This window comes from Chrysemys picta, chromosome 17 (genome assembly GCF_011386835.1).
Source record: "Chrysemys picta bellii isolate R12L10 chromosome 17, ASM1138683v2, whole genome shotgun sequence".
NCBI lineage: Eukaryota > Metazoa > Chordata > Testudines > Emydidae > Chrysemys > Chrysemys picta.
In genome coordinates this window covers 10,562,051-10,581,336 of record NC_088807.1, presented here as the reverse complement: position 1 = coordinate 10,581,336, position 19,286 = coordinate 10,562,051, and the positions used below count along the sequence as shown (strand labels likewise).

General features: G+C 43.3%; 1 protein-coding gene and 1 long non-coding RNA gene across 2 annotated transcripts in view; both read left to right on the top strand.

The window, feature by feature from the left end:
* LOC135976245 (uncharacterized) overlaps nucleotides 1-9,824 on the top strand; it is a 31,189-nt gene extending 21,365 nt beyond the window's left edge. The window contains exons 3-5 of the long non-coding RNA XR_010593414.1: nucleotides 397-417; nucleotides 1,243-1,263; nucleotides 9,798-9,824. This is a non-coding gene — a long non-coding RNA (uncharacterized LOC135976245). The remainder of the gene's footprint in view (nucleotides 1-396; nucleotides 418-1,242; nucleotides 1,264-9,797) is intronic.
* Nucleotides 9,825-15,693: 5,869 nt separating this feature from the next.
* The window catches only part of LOC122173337 (E3 ubiquitin-protein ligase TRIM39-like), an 86,680-nt gene continuing 83,087 nt past the window's right edge, over nucleotides 15,694-19,286 (top strand). The window contains exons 1-2 of the mRNA XM_065571843.1: nucleotides 15,694-15,748; nucleotides 18,840-18,860. Of these exons, the coding sequence (XP_065427915.1) occupies nucleotides 15,694-15,748; nucleotides 18,840-18,860 (76 nt within the window). The remainder of the gene's footprint in view (nucleotides 15,749-18,839; nucleotides 18,861-19,286) is intronic.

Here is a 19,286-nt window from a genome sequence, read left to right as displayed (position 1 = left end):
CCCACACCCCCCTTACCTGCTTCAGGCTTCCCGCGAATCAAATATTTGCGGGAAGCAGGGGAGGGGGCGGAGACTTTGGGGAGGGGGCGGGGCTGGGGGCGGGGCCGGGGGCCGTGGAGTGTCCTCCATTTGGAGGCACAAAATATGGTAACCCTAGGAAATGTACAAAGTGGCATCTCAAAGGTTGCTGCATTACTGTGGAAGATTGTGATTCTGTCAGTTTCAGGATGGGGGTTATGGGTAGGGACAGACAGTCAGAATTGGAAAGGGATGGGGGAACTTGACTGGGAGTGATTCACGCTGAATTATTTCTAACCCCGGCAAACTAAGCTATTTTCTCAACTTGTACATTAAAATAAGTTCCTCTGTTGAAAACTTCACTTTTGTCTTTCTTAGATAAAGGACCAGGACTAATGGGTAAGTCCCCAGGCCAAAAAATATTATTTAAATGTTTGTTTTTGTAATCCCATGATCTTGGGGCGGGGGTCTTATTTGTGATTTTTGAACTTTTTGGGTTGGCAATGCCATATTATTTTGATATGCTTATATTACTGCGTATAGTAATAGGGTAGTGTCCCTTTAAATTATCCGTGAGCCCTCTAGTGGTTCTCACAGTGTTCTATACTTTGGAAGTAACCACAAAGCACTCATGGCAGCAATATGTATGGAGCTAGGCATTGCGTGGTTGTTTACATGTAATAAGCAGAGTTATTTGGGATGCAGCTGTGCCATGTGTTTTTTCCATACTGTGATGAGATGGTCTATGGTACATGGCTGCTGTCAATGCTGTATCTTTTTTGAAGATCAAAGAATGATTATTCCAACTCCACAGATGTCAATCTGGCAGCAACATGACAAGGAAATGTACAAAGTGAGATCTCAAATGTTGCTGCATTACTGTGGAAGATGCATCTGAAGAACTGGGTTTTTTCACATGGAAGCTTATGCCCAAATAAATCTGTTAGCCTTTAAGGTGCCACTGGACTCCTCGATGTTTTTGTGGATACAGACTAACATGGCTACCTCACTGACACTGTGGAGGATTGTGACTGGGTCTATTTCAGGACAGGGTCTATGTACAGGGATAGGCAATTAGCATTGGGAAGGGGCGAGGGAACTTGACTGGGTTCAGGCTGAATGATTTCTCACTCTGGATATTTCTTCTATTTCTACAAGCTATTATCTCAGCTTGTACATGAATATAAGTCCCTGTGTTGAAAAGTTCACTTTTGTCTTTCTCAGATAAACTAAGATTCTGGAAAGGTAAGTCCCCGCTGACTTTATTTGTTCCACTCACAGAGAATAACACCCTGGAAGTGATACCGTATTTTAATTTCTAGTACTCTCTGTGTCCTAAACTATGTTAAATGCATATTGTATTAGAGGGGGCGTCTTTGTAAGTTGCTGGGGGTGCTCGACCCCCGCTCCAACCCAGGCCCTGCCCCCACTACACCCATTCTCCTATCCCCACCTCCGCCTCTTCCCACCCTCTCCCCTGCCCATTCTGCTACCTCCCCCAAGCGTGTCATGCCCTCGCTCCTCTCCGTCCCCTTGAGCGCATCCTGAACACCACTAAAGAGCTGATCCTTGGCAGTCAGGCAGCGCTGGGGGAAGGGGAAGGAGCTGATTGGGGGAGCTGTTGGTGGCTGCTGAACACACACTATTTTTTTGTGGGTGCTCAAGCCCCGGGGCACCCAGGGAATCAGCGCCTATGCATCATATAAACTATGTTGGCTGTATGTCATTCTGACTGCAAGCCTGGAACAGCACAACTTCTGTAAACCCCTTTAGTCTGTGCCTTGTGACCAAGAACTCCAAGTGGGGTTCGTGCTTGGGGGTACATAGACCATGCACAGCTGGAGGAGGAGTAGAGCTGGGTCAGGAGAGTTGGGAATAAGTGAAGCTGGGGATTGCAGAAATGATGTGTGATGAGTGGGCAGAGTTGATGAGAGGGTGGGAGAGCTGTGAGGTTGGGAAGCACAAAATGAATTGATGTGGGGCAGGGAGGAAGCACAGAACTAGTTGTTTTGATTTTAGGGAGAAGCTGGAAACTCTGCACAATCAGGCAGCACTTTACACCAATGTGTGAAATCTGATCTCAGCTGGGTTTTCTGGTGCTCCTGCACCAGGGGACAAAATCACCTTACTCACTATAAATATATGAGAGTCAGCAACACTTATTGTCACCCACACAATGGTGGTGACAGGAAGAGTTTGGAAGACAGGCCAAAAAACATGATTTAATTGTTTGTTTTCAATACCATTATTTTTGAGGGATTTATTTGTGATTTTTGAACTTCTTGCTTTGGCAATTCCATATTTGATTTGCCTAGTGAAAGTGGGTGTAAACAGAAATTGGAGACACTGGGCATGAAAATTGCTCAGTGAACAAGAAAAAAAAGTGTTAAAAATGTCTGGCTATTCAGGGAAACTGGAATTGTTTGCAGATTCAGTAGAAGGCTGGTCCCCTATATCGAAAGACTGGAAGGGAACAGAATGGTTAATGGTATGGATGGTGAGAGAAAGGTGGTATTTTTACTAAGTTTACTGGAGTTTTAAATATATAACCTGCTGCCTAGCATATGAGCTCACATTAAACCCACAGACAAAACATCTGTTTTGTGGAGCTGTGTGAATAATGGAGTTTTGGCACATTGGCAATTCCAAAGATCCTCCCCAAATAGGGTGACCAGATGTCCTGTTTTTATAGGGACAGTCCCATTTTTGGGGACTTTTTCTTATATAGGCGCCTATTACCCCCCACCCCCAGTCCCGATTTTTCACAGTTGCTGTCTGGTCACCCTATCCCCAAAAGAAATGGTCTGTTTTATTTCAAAAATATCAAAATGGTCCATTTAGATTTTGACCATTTTTATATTTGTTTTGGATAAAAAAATAAAAATTTCTTTTAATAAAAATGTTTTTAACTGAAAAAATTAAGTATTTCCTCTAGAAAGTGTCATTTTGACTTCTTCAGAACTTTTTTTAAAGATTTTTTTTTCTGACAAACAATTTAGAAAAACCAACATGAATTCCTGAAAAGTTTCAATGTTGCTGAATCTGCACATTTCACCAAAAAAATGTTTTCACTACAAAATTTTTGCCCGGCCTGATTGTGAAAATTCTACTATATCGATTATTCCCAAAGTCATTGGTTTCTGCTTTAATAAATGGAATCCAAACAAAAATCAAACCATTCCTGAATATGTGGCTGAAGTAAGGCTATTAACAGAGAATTGTAAGTTTAGAGAGTGTTTAAGTGTTGCATTAAGGAACCAGTTGTGTCTGCAAAATAAAGTGCAACTTTACTGCTCGGTGCCAATGGCAATAGCTAGGGTTGAGCTCAATCTGTTAAAACTTCCTTTTCTGAGCTAAATAAAACTGCCTCCAGCCCCCACCAACAGCTGTACTGAAATTTCTGGTTCTTCGAAATTAAAATAAAATTGTCCTAGTCACCTTTATAGGCTTCCCCCTTGCCCCACACGCGCGCACCCGCCCCCCTCCCCCCCCCCCCCACACACACAAGCACTCAGCAGTCTTTGGGGGCAGGGAAAGTGGAAAACCCATCAAAAGAACCTTATATAAACTTACATATAAGTCATTGAGCAACCCAAATCAGACATCAGGGATTTGGTTAATCCACAACTCCCACATAATACCGCATAGTCCACCCACCTAAAAGCCTCTTCACAGGTTGTGTTAGATTCACTGATAGTCAAGGGATAGCTAGAGTGGCTCTCCTCTAGTGGTCTTCTCCAGTCCTGAGAAACTGTGCCCAGATTTTATAAAACAACTCTGTTCCCTGGCAGCACTGCTTGGGGAATGTGGTATAGCATAGTATCGGTGCTTGGTCTGATTTGAGTACCTTTGAGCTGCTAAGGTAGCAATACAATAGTTACGCAATTGCTGTCAATTTTGTAATATACTGCTGATTCTCATTGTTGTCCCCAGCCTCACATACACCAAAACATAAATGTATGGGCAAGCTTGGTTCCCATCCATACATCACGTGATATGGTGTAACTCTAGGAGCAGTGTGTTTTGTAGTATTGTGTACATGCACCAAGAAAGCAGCATGCTGACTCCAATTTGATTTCTCCTCTGGATGTGAAGTCCCCAATATATTCAAAAGGGTTCAAGTTAACCTATCTGACTGAGGACAACCTTGTGGGTGATAAGGAGCTATCCCGCACTTTTGCATTCCAGCCATATTGAGCACCTCCTTCAAAAGATGACTCTCAAAATACTCTCCGACCAAGGAAGGGATCTGAGCTGAGACTCCATACAGAGAAAAGTATTTCTCCCACAACAAGTGCCTGACACCAAAAATATTTTATTAGTATTAGCTGGTCCATGCCTGCACCCTGTGCCTCCTTCTGCTCTGGACTGTGCACCACTCGACTATCTCTTCAGTTCCTTTTTCAGCCATTTGTGGTCTCTGATGGAGCTTCTCAGTGTCCACAACTTTGTTTGCATTCCTGATTCAAATCTATATTTTTTCTGTACATAGTTTTTAGTAGTTAGAATCATAGAAGATTAGGGTTGGAAGAGACCTCAGGAGATCATCTAGTCCAATCTCCTGCTCAAAGCAGGACCAACCCCAACTAAATCATCCCAGCCAGGGCTTTGTCAAGCCGGGCCTTAAAACCTCTGAGGATGGAGATTCCACTTCTTCCCTAGGTAACCCATTCCAGTACTTCACCACCCTCCTAGTGAAATAGTGTTTCCTAATATCCAACCTAGACCTCCCCCACTGTAACTTGAGAACATTCCTCCTTGTTCTATCTGCCACCATTGAGAACAGCCTTGTTCCATCCTCTTTGGAACCCCCTTTCAGCTAGTTGAAGGCTGCAATCAAATCCCCCCTCACTCTTCTCTTCTCTAGACTAAATAATCCCAGTTCCCTCAGCTTCATAAACCATGTGCCCCAACCCCCTAATCATTTTTGTTGCCCTCTGCTGTCCTGATTCCAATTTGTCCACATCCTTTCTTTAGTGGGGGCCCCAAAACTGGATAAAATACTATAGATGTGGCCTCACCAGTACTGAATAGAGGGGAATAATCACTTCCCTTGATCTGATGGCAATGCTTCTACTAATGCAGCCCAATATGCCATTAGCCTTCTTGGTAACAAGGGCACACTGTTGATTCATATCCAGCTTCTTGTCCACTGTAATACCCAGGTCATTTTCTGCCGAACTGCCACTTAGCCAGTCGGTCACCAGCCTGTAGCAGTGCATGGGATTCTTCCACCCTAAGTGCAGGACTCTGCACTTGTCCTTGTTGAACCTCATCAGATTTCTTTTGACCCAATCCTCCAACTTGTCTAGGTGAGTTTGTACCCTATCCCTACTCTCCAGTGTATCTACCTCTTCCCCCAGCTTAGTGTCATCTGGGAACTTGCTGAGGGTGCAGTCCATCCCATTGTCCCGATCATTAATGAAGTTGAGTAGTTAGATAGTGTTTAGCGATTTTGGGGTGGGGGTGAGGTGTATGTGTCTTCCATTGTCCTTAACCACCAGTGTTTGGAGGTGTTAGTGTGCCTAAGATTCACAGTTTCAAACCTTGCATAACCTGGCCCTGGCACTTCTGAATGAGTGATTCTCAGCACCTATGCGTGTATTGCCTTGAAGAATCTCACATTTCCTCCAAGTTTCCACATCAAACTGAGTAATATCACATATTCAAGCTCTGAAACCCCCTAATTCAGTGGTAAACAAGGGTTTATTTCAACCCTGGACCATTTGAACTCCCTGAACATCAGCGGAAGCCCCCTAATCATGCCTCTCCTGGCCAGACACTCCTAGCTGCAGACTGTCAGAAACCAGAACTAAGGACTCTGATGGGAGATCGGAAGGAGGGTAAAGTGCAATAACCCCATTAGAAGAGGGAGAAATCCCCTCCCAAGGCCTCTGAGAAGAGGACAGCCCCCTACACCTTCCAATTTAGGAGGGACTCTGTGCCCCAGAAGGGATGTGTCAGGAACTCATGGGTAGCATACTTCCAAACCACCAGTATATATGGGCAAGAGTGCCTCAAAATAGTCAGACACAGAAAGGTCAGAACTCACCCCGACAGCAGCTAGAATGGAGCAATGACCAGCTGCACTGAAGGTACTGCACCACAGTGGGAAGAAGGACTCGGTAGCACCAGCATTCACTGCCCAACATAAATCAGTATCAGCTCCACCAGGGGGATAACCCCTCCCACTCCCCACCTGCTGGGAAAGTGGAACAGAGGGAGGTCAAGGAAGTGAGGAAGAGGAGATTGGAGGAAGGAAAGGAGGAGGAGGGAGGAAGTTGGGGGTAGGAGATATAAGCCTCCTTGGCAGCCAGAATTGATAGCCCCGAGTTCCACAGATCAACTGCACGTTGTGTGAAAAAAACAGTTGTTTATTTTAAACCTGCTGCCTATTAATTTCATCAGGTGACCCATAGTTCTTGTGTTATGAGAGGGGGTAAATAACACTTCCTTTTTCACTTTCTCCATAACATAATCCACCTCTCCCTCTGTCTCTCCACCCTCAGGGACTGACAGCCTAGCTATCGAAATGAAGGATGTCTCCCCATGTATTTAGTGAACCGCTAGTAGCTTCCCACTGATAAGAACATAACATAAGAACAGACAAACTGGGTCAGACCAAAGATCCATCTAGCCTGGTATCCTGTCTTCCGACAATGTCCAGTGCCACGTGCCCCAGAGAGAATGAACAAAGCAGGGATCATCAAACAGAGGGTAGGGATGGCTAGTAGCCATTGATGGACCTATCCTCCATGAACTTATCTAGTTCTTTTTTGAACCCTGTTATAGTCTTGGCCTTCACAACATCCTTGGGCAAGGAGTACCACAGGTTGACTGCGTGTTGTGTGAAAAAATACTTCCTTTTGTTTGTTTTAAGTACTGAGGGGTTCATTAAATGTACAGGGGACACACTACTCATTCAAATAATCAGGATATTCAGTTGACTGAAATTCAGTTAAACAGACATCACCTGTAATTCTTAGATTCATAGATGCCAGGGCCAGAAGGGAAATATTGTGATCTTCTAGTCTGACCTTTATAGCACAGGCAGAGGATTCCCCCAGTAATTGCCGCATCAACTCCATAACTTCTGGGTGAGCTATAGCACATCTTCCAACTTCCCTGGGTTTCAAAGGAGGAGTTTTGCTGAATACAATATTCTGGAAGAACACAAGATACCCCCAGCAGCCTTTCAATAAATGTCTATAGACCTTCATATGTTGAACTCATGTTACAAATATTAACAATGTCTTTACCCAGCTCCTATGCGGGGAAGGCACAGTATGTTAAGACAAAGTACCCAGATACCAGACACACACAGAAGAGTAGAGTGTGGGGCTCACATGTGCTCCCTCCCCAATTTGCCCTTTCACCCACCTCCATGCCACATATTTCAGTGTCCCACCCTTCCCCTCTCACTCCCCCAAATCCCCACCTCCCGTAACTAGGGCCCCCAAATCCTCTCCCACCTGTAAAAGCCAGCTCAATATTTTCTATTGTGCTCAGATATCATGTCTGTCAAATAAATATTAAAACAAAACAAAACAAAAACACCCCACCTTTAACAGAGGTATATTGTGTCAAAATTCCTCCGTTTATTTCTGAATTTCAACCAACAAGGATAGATGAACTTGTTGTACCTTTGGGATGCTCAGGATCATTAGTTGTAACAGTTCTCCACCTTGGAGCTACTGAGAATCTGTAGATCAGACCTGGCTATCAACCTTCTTGATCTCTTGTTCTGCATAGAATCACGGAATCCTAGCACTGGAAGGGACTTCAACAGGTCATCTAGTCCAGTCCCCTAAATTCAAGGCAGGACCAAGCATTATCTAGACTATCAATGACAGATGTCTGTCCAACCTGTTCTTAAAATTTCCAATGATGGAGATTCCACAACCCCCCCACGCAATTTATTCCAGTGCTTCACTACCATGACTGTTAGGAAGTTTTTCCTAATGTCCAACTTCCCTTGCTGCAGTTTAAGCCATTGCCCCTTGTCCTATCCTCAGAGGTTAACAAGACCAATTTTTCTCCCTCCTCATTCTAACAACATTTTATGTACTTGAAAAATGTTAGCATTCATCACTCAGTCTTCTCTTCTCCAAACTAAACAATTCCATTTTTTTCAATGTTCCCTCATAGGTCATGTTTTCTAGACCTTTAATCACTTTTGTTGCTCTTCTCCGGACTTGCTCCAATTTATCCACATCTTTCCTGAAATGTGGAACCCACAACTGGACACAATACTCCAGTTGAGGCCTAATCATCACAGAGTAGAGTGGAAGAATTTCTTCTCCTGTCTAGCTTACAACCCTCCTGCTAATACATCCCAGAATGATGTTTGAGGTTTTTTGCAACAGTGTTACACTGTAGACTCATATTTAGCTTGTGATCCACTATGACCACCCCACAGATCTCTTTCAGCAGTAGTCCTCCTTCGACTGTCATTTTCCATGTTGTATGTGTGCAGCTGATTGTTCCTTCCTAAATTGAGTTCTTTGCATTTGCCCTTATTGAATGTTATCCTGTTTACTTCAGACCATTTCTCTGGTTTGTCCAGATTATTTTGAATTTTTGTCCTATCCTTCAAAGCACTTGCAACCCCTCCCAGCTTGGTACCATGGGCAAACTTTAGAAGTGTACCCACTATGCCATCATCTAAATAATTGATGAAGATATTGAACAGAATTGGACCCAGAACTGATTCCCCTCTGATTCTGCTTCCCAGTTACAAAACAGGAATGATTATTCCCCAAAATAGGGAAAATTTACAAGCTAAAACAAAAGATAATTTAATGCATTTCCTTGTCTTACTTACAATTTTTGTAATCTTAGATAAATCATTTCAGGTATGTGTTCAGGAAATGTTGTTCCTGCCTGGTCTCTCTCTCTCTCTAGAGAGGGAACAACAGAAAGAGAGCCCAAACAACCCCCACCCCAACACACACACACACACGCCGATTTGAAAGTATCTTCTTTCCCCATTGGTCCTTCTGCTCAGGTGCAAACTAGGTTAATTGAACTGATTAACCCCTTACAGGTCAGGCAATTCAGTACAGCTGTCCTGTATATATTTATGACACCTGATTATTAGGAAAATGGGAGACCCAGGGACCAGTCCCCTTGTGCCACACAAAGAGGATACAATAAGAAATGAACATCATGGCAGAAAAAAAGGAACTCTGAATGGATTCCTCCTCAACACATTTTGCCATTGTTGTTTCTTTTTTACTAATTTCTGTCTGTCCAAAACATTCAGCAAATGAACAGAAATCCATTTTCATTTCAGGTCTGCAAGAAATTCCCTCTGAAATCTGTGTCTCAAAACAGTCCTCAGCCACCTTTCATATTCCCCTTGGTGGAAAGCCACCCATCCACCCCACCCCTCATCCCCTGAGAGAGAGAGCGCTATGAAGGAGTTACTCTTAGAAATATAGGAGCAACATTTTTTTCTCTAATAATCTCTTTTATTTATCTCACGGGATATGTGTGAACTCCAGAAACAGGTAACGTGTAGGATCTCTAAAGCAGTGGTAATGCTCAGCATTTCCTCTATTGCAGTAACAAGGGGAGTTTTACAGTTGGGAGCTGAGTCTGGCTGGGCATTTTTTAGAATGGACTTCACCAGGGTGTCAGATTGGAGTTTGCCATTAATCTCTTGAATGGGTTCAATATTAGGCATGTTGGGAGAGTGTATGTGTGTGAGCATGGAGCCGAGAAGAACTTCTATTTAGCCAATGAGAAATGTTCTCTCTATCTTTCTCTTCATACAGGTGGGAAAGAAAAGCATAATGAAGAAGGTAAGGTTTCCCAGTATCCTACTTGCCCTTCAGCCAGGTCAAACCTCACTCCGTCATATGGAGAGAAGAAAAAGAAGAAGGCTGTGACGTTATGAGTATAATATAATATCTCATTGAAAAGTGACAGGGCCAGAAAGAGTTAATTAACTCACTGATTGACCTGACCTATAGTGAACCTAGACTGGTTAGGAAGATATGTAAATGAATAGAGTTTGAAATGTAAGGCTGCATTGTTAGAGATCTCAAGGATAGATGTTTGTTCAAGTCTTGTGATGTAAGCAAACAAGTGGGGAAGTGGAGTACCAGGTGGTGATGACTTTCTCCGCTCTTCCATTACTTGGAGCTGAAGTTTGGTCATCTCCTGTTCAGCAGCCAGCAGTTCCAAACGCCCCTTACGAGCTTTTTCTTGTCTCTCTTCAGCCTCCTTCTTTCTTTTATCAGCTTCTTTCTCTCTCTCAGCAGCCTCTTTTTCTCTCTCGGCAGCCTCTTTTTCTAATTCGGCTATTTTTTGCTTTTCCAGCAATCAAAGCTCTGCTAGTTTCTGTTCATGCTTCAGTTGCAGTTTATTTGCTGCCTTTTTCATTCTAATTGCTTCTGCAGTTTCAGTAGTATCAGGTAAGGAATGTGCTCTTGCCTCCAGATCACTGGCCATTAACAGCTCTCTCAGTTCTTGATTTGTAGCTTTCTTTCTAAAGCTTACTCCCTTTTCTGAACACAAATTTTCCAGGGCTTTTTTGTCAGGACCCTCATATACTCTTTGCTCATCCATTGCAACTGCTCTTTAACCAACCAAACTCTCAATACCAAAATGCAAATTTGGGTAGCGTGAGGTTCTTACCCAAAGCTTAATTGACCTGGTTCTGTGGATCCTTACATGACTACGCCACTGTGACGGTGCCGCCCGTGGGAGCCAGCTGAGGTCAGTCAATCAGGGTCAACTGCAAACAGAACAGGTCAGACAGACCCCAAAAGCTGGTGGTTATTCCAATACTTAGATCTACCAAGCCAGCACAAAACAGTTTCTATAGTACCTCACTGGTTACTCAGAAGTTCAAACAACGCAGTTCCTTTAAAGTACCCAGCCTCAGGCCTCCATCCAGACACACCTGTCAGATATGATGATGATTACTGAAAATCTTACTTCATCATATAAAAGAAAAGGTTCTTCCAATCCCAAAGTATCAGCCACATATCCAGGTTCAATTATAACTCAGATCTTACCCAAAATACACGCTAATAGCCACTTCTTATTAACTAAGCTAAAATTTATTTAAAAAGAAAAGAGAGAGTGTTGGTTAAAAGATCAATATACATACAGACTTGAATTCAATTCTTGAGGTTCAGATACATAGCAGAGGTGAGCTTGTAGTTGCCAAAAGTCCTTTCAGAAGTAGTCCATAGGTTATAGTCCAGTGTCCATATTCAGGGTGGCTCCAGTTAGTAACCGGGGATCTCAATCTTTGTGGCTTAAGGTTTCCCCCTCTTGAAACCCAAAGCAGATCTGAGATGAAGAAGGATTATGTCCCACCATTCTTGTACATTTCCAGCAGCCTTTCTGCCTGAGAAAACAATAGGCCTAACTCTCCTTCTTCCAAAGATCCTGGCAATTAGCACAGGGTAATTTATCCATTAAACAGTTCAGATACAGGTTACCACAACCTTCAAAGAGACATATAGACAATAATACTATTTCTCTCAAGTATCATCATAAATGTTAATATTCCTTTTTTGATCTTTGAATTTAAAAGTATAGCAATAGACAAGACTTGTTTGCTTACCTCACAAGACCTGAGCAAACATCTACCCTTGAGACCTCTAACAATGCAGACTTACCTTTCAAAGCTCTATTCATTTACATATCTTCCTAACCAGTCTAGGTTTACTATAGGTCAGGTCAGTCTGTGAGTTAATTAACTCTTTCTGGCCCTGTCACCTTTCAATGAGATATTATATTATACTCACAACATCACAAAGGCAAATAGATATTTTGTATGCCAGTTGAAGGCATCTGCCACTGCAGCGGAAGGAGGTGCTTAATGGGAGTATTGAGCTTTTAACAAAGTGAATCCCTCTGGAACTGGAGATGCATCCGTGTTGCTAATTTTCAAACTATTTTGCTGGATTAGGTTGCTAATTGTAGAATGTTGCTTTCTTCAAACACACACATGGTTTAAACCTCTTTGTCAGCATTCATGTTGACACATTGGAGAGAGTCTAGGAGAGAACAGCAAAACTAATAGGTTTAGAAAACCTGACCTATGAGTAAAGGTTTAAAAAATTGGGCAGGTTTACTCATGAGAAAAGAAGACAATCTATCATTCTCCCTGTCCTTCTTGCAGCACAAGAAGTAATGGGCTTACTCTGCAACAAGGGAGATTTGGGTTCCATATTAGGAGAAACTTTCTAACTACAAGGGTAATTAAGCTCTGGAGTAGGCTTCCAAGGGAGGTTGTGGAATTCCCATTGTTGGAAGTTTTTAAGAACAGGTTGGACAAGGACATGTCAGGGATGGTAAAGGTTTATTTGGCCCTGACTCAGCTGAGGAAGCTGGACTACATGACCTCTTGAGGTCCCTTTCAGCTCTACATTTCTATGATCAATGATAAAATGTGGTATTAACATAGCCTGCTATGTGACAGAATCCAACTTTCAGGAGCATTAAGACCTCTAGGGATCTGGAGAAACTACAGTTTAAGCACTTTTTTTTTTTGGCTACAGCGAAGGAGTAGGAGACTCCTTCATGCCAAATATGATGTACAAATGAGGTGATGTGAGGCTCAGCTTTGCATTTCCGCAGGTCTTAGTTTCCCACATACAAAGCCAGTCGAATAGCCCCTCCCTGAGGGTTACTCAAGTTACAACAGATGCCATTGGCTCCACAGGACTGATGCAGCAGTTGGAGACTGGTGGGAAAACAAACCCCTGGCCATGCTCCGACTGCTTCCCCCAGTGAAGCACTCAAGGTTCGGGGTGGTGTAGCAGACACTATGCTGGCTCTATGTTACCGGAGGATCCTCCTACAATGGGCCAAACCTCCTGCAGCTGTCAGCCTTGTGCTGAGGGCTCAGCATAGAGCAGCCACACCACAAGGAAGAATCTGGGTCTGTGTTGGGAATCTGCAGAGTGGCCCCGGTTGGCAAAAGTCATTGACTTTAAGGCCCAGTTATGTTAAAGAGATGTAAGAATGAGGATAACAGGTCCTATTGTTTTCTGATCTTTCTGTTTCCTTTCACTCCAGTGGAACTGGAGCTGGTTATTACAGAGATCCAAGGGGTGGGGGAAGGGTGGGTTATTATGGAAATTGGAAAATTCATAACTACATTAGACTTTTCTGATCCTGTTACTGCCTTTTCCCCCATAACTACAAACTTTGAGGTCTCAAAGAGGTAAGAAAAAATGAAACTTCTGGTGTTCTTGAGGAAAGAAATAATTAATTCTATAGTAACCTTATTTAAAATCACAGCTGGCCCAGGAGTGGCACATAAAAAGAAGGCTGAAAATTGTTTCTAATTTATTCTATTTTAAAGCCCTATTATCAGATGCTCAGAGCTTTGTGTAACAGCCTTGTTCTGGTCTAGAGAGGTCTCTGTTTTGTCACTGCCCAAAGACTTTATTTCTCTTTTGGGAAGATTTTAAAGAAAAGCTATTCAGCTCTTTCTGAGAAGAGAGTAAATACTTTTTCCACATTATTACAAAAAGAAGAAGGAAATTATAAACATTTTCTTTTGTGTGGAGCCATAAGGCCCAAATGGCTGAAGGCTGAAATCTGCAATGTGAAACTGCGGTATGTGAATATTCCTCACTGATGAGCATTGTACAGCCTTGCTCTACAGAAGCTTGCTCTAGATTTAGCCAAGTTCTGAAGTGTTGAAAATCACATACTGAGCATGCAGAATGGCTTATTCGGTTAAAGAGTAGGGTGACCATATGTTCTGTTTTCAAAGGGACAGTCCCGTTTTTTGGGACTTTTTCTTATATAGGCACCGATTACCCCTCACCCCCATCCTGTTTTTTCACAATTGCTATCTGGTCACCCCATTAAAGAGAGATGCCCTGCATTGTGGGCCTAGCTTAGCTTTTAAGTGATTTACAGGATCTGTGCTATGCCACAGATGGCATAGTCTCCTGGAAGCACCCCTTTAACGTGCCAGACCAACAAGGGACTATTCCAGAAGGGCAGGCCAAGCAGCTTCAATGCCTCTGAGACTGAGCCTTCAGGCTCCAGCACTCCTATTTCACATCGGGAGTTCTGACCATCAAGTTAAACTAAGACAGACCTCTGTCAACACCTCAGGAAGTATTTGCAATGACACCTGCATCCTCTTCAAAACAGCGTAGGGTTTATTAGTCAGCTGGAATACAACATCAGGAAATGGTTACATTAGTATAGAGAAGCAAAGGTTAAGACATCATCGAAACTGGCCAATCCAGTGTTCTATCAAACCATGCTGCTGAAGGAATCATCTCGGTTTCTTCTCTGTATCTCTGTTCTGTTGTCTCCCAGTCCCAGATGAGCTCCTGTGTCTCTCCAAAGGCCAGTTCTTATCCTCACCTCCTGTCACCTGTCGGTCCATTGTCCTCCTCTGCAAAACCATGCTGAGTTCACACATTCCACCTGCTGGAGTTTCCAGTTGTTAGGTCCAGTTATTGAATCATTGAGGTTCCCCTTGTCTTCCCAGATCCTCCATTGATATGGGTCAGTTTCAGCCTGTCCTCAGTGACCCGTTCATACCATCCCAGACAGTTACATGACACACACACCTCATGTCTCCTCCTCTGCCAACATTTTTGCCCTTCTGCACCACTGGGTAGCAATCCCAAGTCACACGAGACTGGGTAGCAATCCCAAGCCACGCATATCAGTCATGAAAATATTACGGAAAATCCCCACATTTGTCTCACCTACTTTGCAAAATGGCTCCAGACCACCTCAGTGTGTAGCAAAAAAGATCCTCTTCCTTCATCTTCTCCCTCTATGGCCCCAATCCTGCAGTAGGATCTGTGCTGGTAACCTTCACACCTGTGCAGACTTCCACTGCAGTCAGCTGGACTCCTCAGCGTTACAGGTCTCACCCGCCTAGAACCAATTTCAGACTCAGGACCAGAAATGTCTCTCAGTGTTCTAGAGGACCATGCACAGAGCTGAGAGCCAGAAGGACCTGCAAATACTGAGTTCTTCATGCAGCTGTTGGAATGATCAGGACTTAATAAGGTCACATCTAAATCTACTCAAGCCATGTTTCTGGCACATGCCTGTGCATCATCAGAAAGAATAAAAAGAATAAACTGACAAGGTGGGTGAGGTAATAAATTTTATTGGATGAACCTCTACTGGGGAGAGAGACAAGCTTTTGAGCTTACACAGAGTTCTTCCTCAGGTCTGGGAAACATACACAAGTGTCACCACTAAATACATGGTATAATAGTTTGTTTAGCATAAGTGGTTAACATACACTGTAAGAGATCATTCAAGGTGAAATGACCTGTTAACATTTCTGCATTTGATAAAAAGGGGATTACTGGGTTACAGATTCTTATAATAAAGCATAAATCCAGTGCCTTTATTAAGACCAGGACTTTTAGTGACTAGCAAAGTTATGAAATTAATCTCCCAGGCTCATCTTTGCAAGGTGTTATGCAGGTTCCTTTGAGGAAGAGAACATTTTTCTTTGTGAGGTCATTTGATAATGATTGTCTGTTTTCACCCACACAGTTGTTATTGGGGCATTTAGTGCACTGGATGAGGTTCATCACATTTTGTGATAAGCATGTGTAGGACCCATGAATCTTGCTCACTCCATATATGACCCCTCAGTTCTCATCCTCAAAGGAGAGGAATAACATTTACCAATCCCCTCAAAATAAAATGATGCCTATATTAAGAAGTGCTTTCTCCTTTGCAGATGAACTCCAGAAAAACGCAGGTAAGTTTTGCACTGACTTTTCAAATGTAAATGGCAATTCAGTACTATGCTGAAAAAGAGATGCAAATAGAAACGAAGGTCTTCGAGTGCTTGCACATGTCCATTCCGAGTTAGTTGTGTGCTTGCCCCAATTACAGCTATTGGGATTTTTTCCCCCTAGTGGCATCCATTGGGCTGGCTTTGGTGCCCCCTGGTGGTGCACGTTCATAGTGCCTGTATAAGGTGCCATGATGAGCCTGTGGTCCTCAGTTCCTTCTAAGCTCCTGTGACAGCTGTTGAATTTAAACCACATACTCAGAAAGACTGGGATGTGAGACTGAAAGTCCTCTTGAGGGAGGCAGCATTGAGATCCGCCTCAGTGCCGAGATCTGACTCAGCATTGAGCACTCGGCGTGCAGCGCACCTCCCGCTGCCAGAAGCTCCCGGTGCTGCTCCTTGTCACCGGTGCTCAAGAAGAAACATTTAGGGCACCGTGAGAAGAGCCGCTCTCCTGCACCGAAGGGAGATAAAAGAACAGAAAGGATCAAGGAAAGACCCATGGACAGGGATAAGGCGAGACCCACACTGGGCCGCTCTCCCTCTCTGACACCATGGCAGCCGCTGGCACAGTCACCTGCGCCGGCACCGCAAACGCCACGAAGGGAGGTGCAACCTCCTTCCCACCAGCGTGATGACCAGTTTATGGTACCATCCACCCTGGAAGTTTATGCAGAGGCTAGAAACATACTTACTCTGCAAGTTCCGGATTTGCCAGGGGCACAAGGAGAAGCTCAGCAGGCACCACCTGCCAGCTCTGCGATGGCGACAAGCTTCAGGCCAGTACCAAGGCCACTCTCTAGGGGAAAGCCTCCCCTAATCACCTAATTACCTACAGATATGAATAAAGTCCTTTCATAGTAGAGATGGTTAGGTACTGAGCTGCAAAAAGTTATTTCAGAATCAATTCCATAAATTATAATCCAATAGGCAGTCCATGTGCAGAATCTGTATAAATTCTTCCATGAGAAATAGCAGGGAAATCAAGAGCACACCTGGAGACCTCAGTCTTCTCACTTGAAACCTCCCCTGATAAGGTTCAAGCAGACGTAAGATGAAAAAAGGATCAGGTCCCAAAGTTCTTTTAGAGATCTCTGTGATCTCTTGGCAGGCTGTGAAAACCTTTTGACAGCATGTAATACAAGGACTACTATTGTACATTGTTGCTTTGAACAGTCAAGTCCTATTTCCTGTGTATACACAGGTAGTTAGTTGCATTGATTGCATAAGGCCATTAACCACTGAAAGGTTCATTGGTAGTTTACTGCAAACTTCAAGAGAAATAAAAACAAAGATATTATTACATCTCATTGCTAATATTCCCTTTAGATATCTGAATCATTAGAATACAGTAACAGAACTTTGTTGTTTAATGGAGATATCCTATCTCCTAGAACTGGAAGGGACCTTGAAAGGTCATTGAGGAAGACCAAGTACTGATTTTTCCCCACAGATCCCTAAATTGCCCTCTCAAGGACTGAGCTTACAACCCTGGGTTTAGCAGGCTAATGCTCAAACCACTGAGCTATCCCTCCCCTACAAGTTTACCATCTACAAGATAATAAAATCACATTGTTAACATCTAACACGCTATAGGTACACAAAGGCCAATATAATAGCATTTACTTCTAATACTCTACAATACAGATTTAAATTTCAAACACTCTGGCTTATCTAACATGACTTTGATAACTATCTATAAGAAATTGCCCTGTCATTTCAATACTTCCCTTACAAGTTCTTAAAGGTTGATCTGGGGCCACTTTAGCCTGCTGGTTGCTTTACCCCTTCTGGTTCAGTGTCACAAGTGGGCTTTTCAAAAGTGCTTAAATGATTTAGGAGCACAACTGTCACTGAAAGTCAATAGAACATTTGCCTCTAAGTAATTATATAGGTCCAGATACACAAATGGACCTAACCCCCAGATCTTGGCATCACTGAGATCCATAAACACCATACCTAGCTGCTGCCAAACCCTGTATGTGCTCACTCGGTGCTAAATTTTGGGGATAAAAGTATCCTTGATGCCTAAACTGCTGTTGGGCATGTGCACTGCTGCCTTCCTCTAGGCATCTGACCGTCTATCTCCCACATAAACCCCACAGCAATCTTCAAGCCAGGATAAAACATGATAGGCAAACCAGTGCTGCTTCTTTCTCTAAGTAGTCTTAAACTACAATGAGCACAACCTATAAGCACGGTTTTGTCTGAACGCCATAGAAGGGAGCTGTTAACAACGTGCCACAGGCACCTCTAGAGAAAAGGTTTCACCTGACTGTGGCACAGGGCATTTTTGAAATCATCCATGGTGGCTGTACTGTATCTTTCCTCACTGAGATACAGGCCACACAAAGGCACGGGCTCACCCTGTAGCCATTCAGCACCACTGTGATGAGCTGGGTGGAGAACAAGAATGGCCAACGCAGGGTTGCTGTCCCTGATATTCAGAGACTCAGCATCTGTGTCACTGGAGCCTTTCAAAGGACCACTAGGGGCATTACAGATGTGAGGCATTCCACTGTCTGCATGAGCATAAGGGGCTTCCTGAACTGCTGTGATCTTCAGATTCCTACTGGACCTCAACCTCTCTACTGACTGCTCCATCATCTGCCACAAAGACTCCAAATATATATATGAAGGGAGGGAGAGACAACCTCATTTGGCACCTCAGAATTCAGATCAAGAGCTGAATGAGTCCTGGAATCTGTGCTTCTCTCCAACACCTAGCAGGTGTCTCCCCAGGGCAGATCTAAGGTACATGGCTGCTGCCAATGTTGTACAGTCTCCCACTGTCAAACTGGCAGCATTGCAAGAAGGAAAGGTACAAAGTGACATCTCAAAGGTTGCTGCCTTCCTGTGGAAAATTGTGATTCTGTCTATTTCAGGATGGGGGGTATGGGTAGGGACAGACAGTCAGAATTGGAAAGGGATGTGGGGACTTGACTGGTAGTGATTCACGCTGAATTATTTCTAACCCTGGCAAACTGAGCTATTTTCTCAACTTGTACATTAAAATAAGTTCCTCTGTTGAAAACTTCACTTTTGTCTTTCTTAGATAAAGGACCAGGACTAAAGGGTAAGTCCCCAGGCCAAAAAATATGATTTAAATTTGTTTTTTGTTTTTTGTTTGATATGCCTATATTACTCTGTATGGTAATAGGGTACTGTCCCTTTAAATTCTCTGTGAGCCCTCTAGTGGTTCTCATAATGTTCTATACTTTGGAAGTAACCACAAATTACTCATGGCAGCAGTATGAATGGAGCTAGGCATTGAATGGTTGTTTACATGTAATAAGCAGTGTTATTTGGGATGCAGCTGTGCCATGTGATTTTTCCATACTGTTATTAGATGGTCTATGGTACATGGCTGCTGCCAATGCTGCATATTTTTTGAAGATCAAAGAATGATTATTCCAACTCCACAGATGTCAATCTGGCAGCAACATGAGAAGGAAATGTACAAAGTGAGATCTCAAATGTTGCTGCATTACTGTGGAAGATG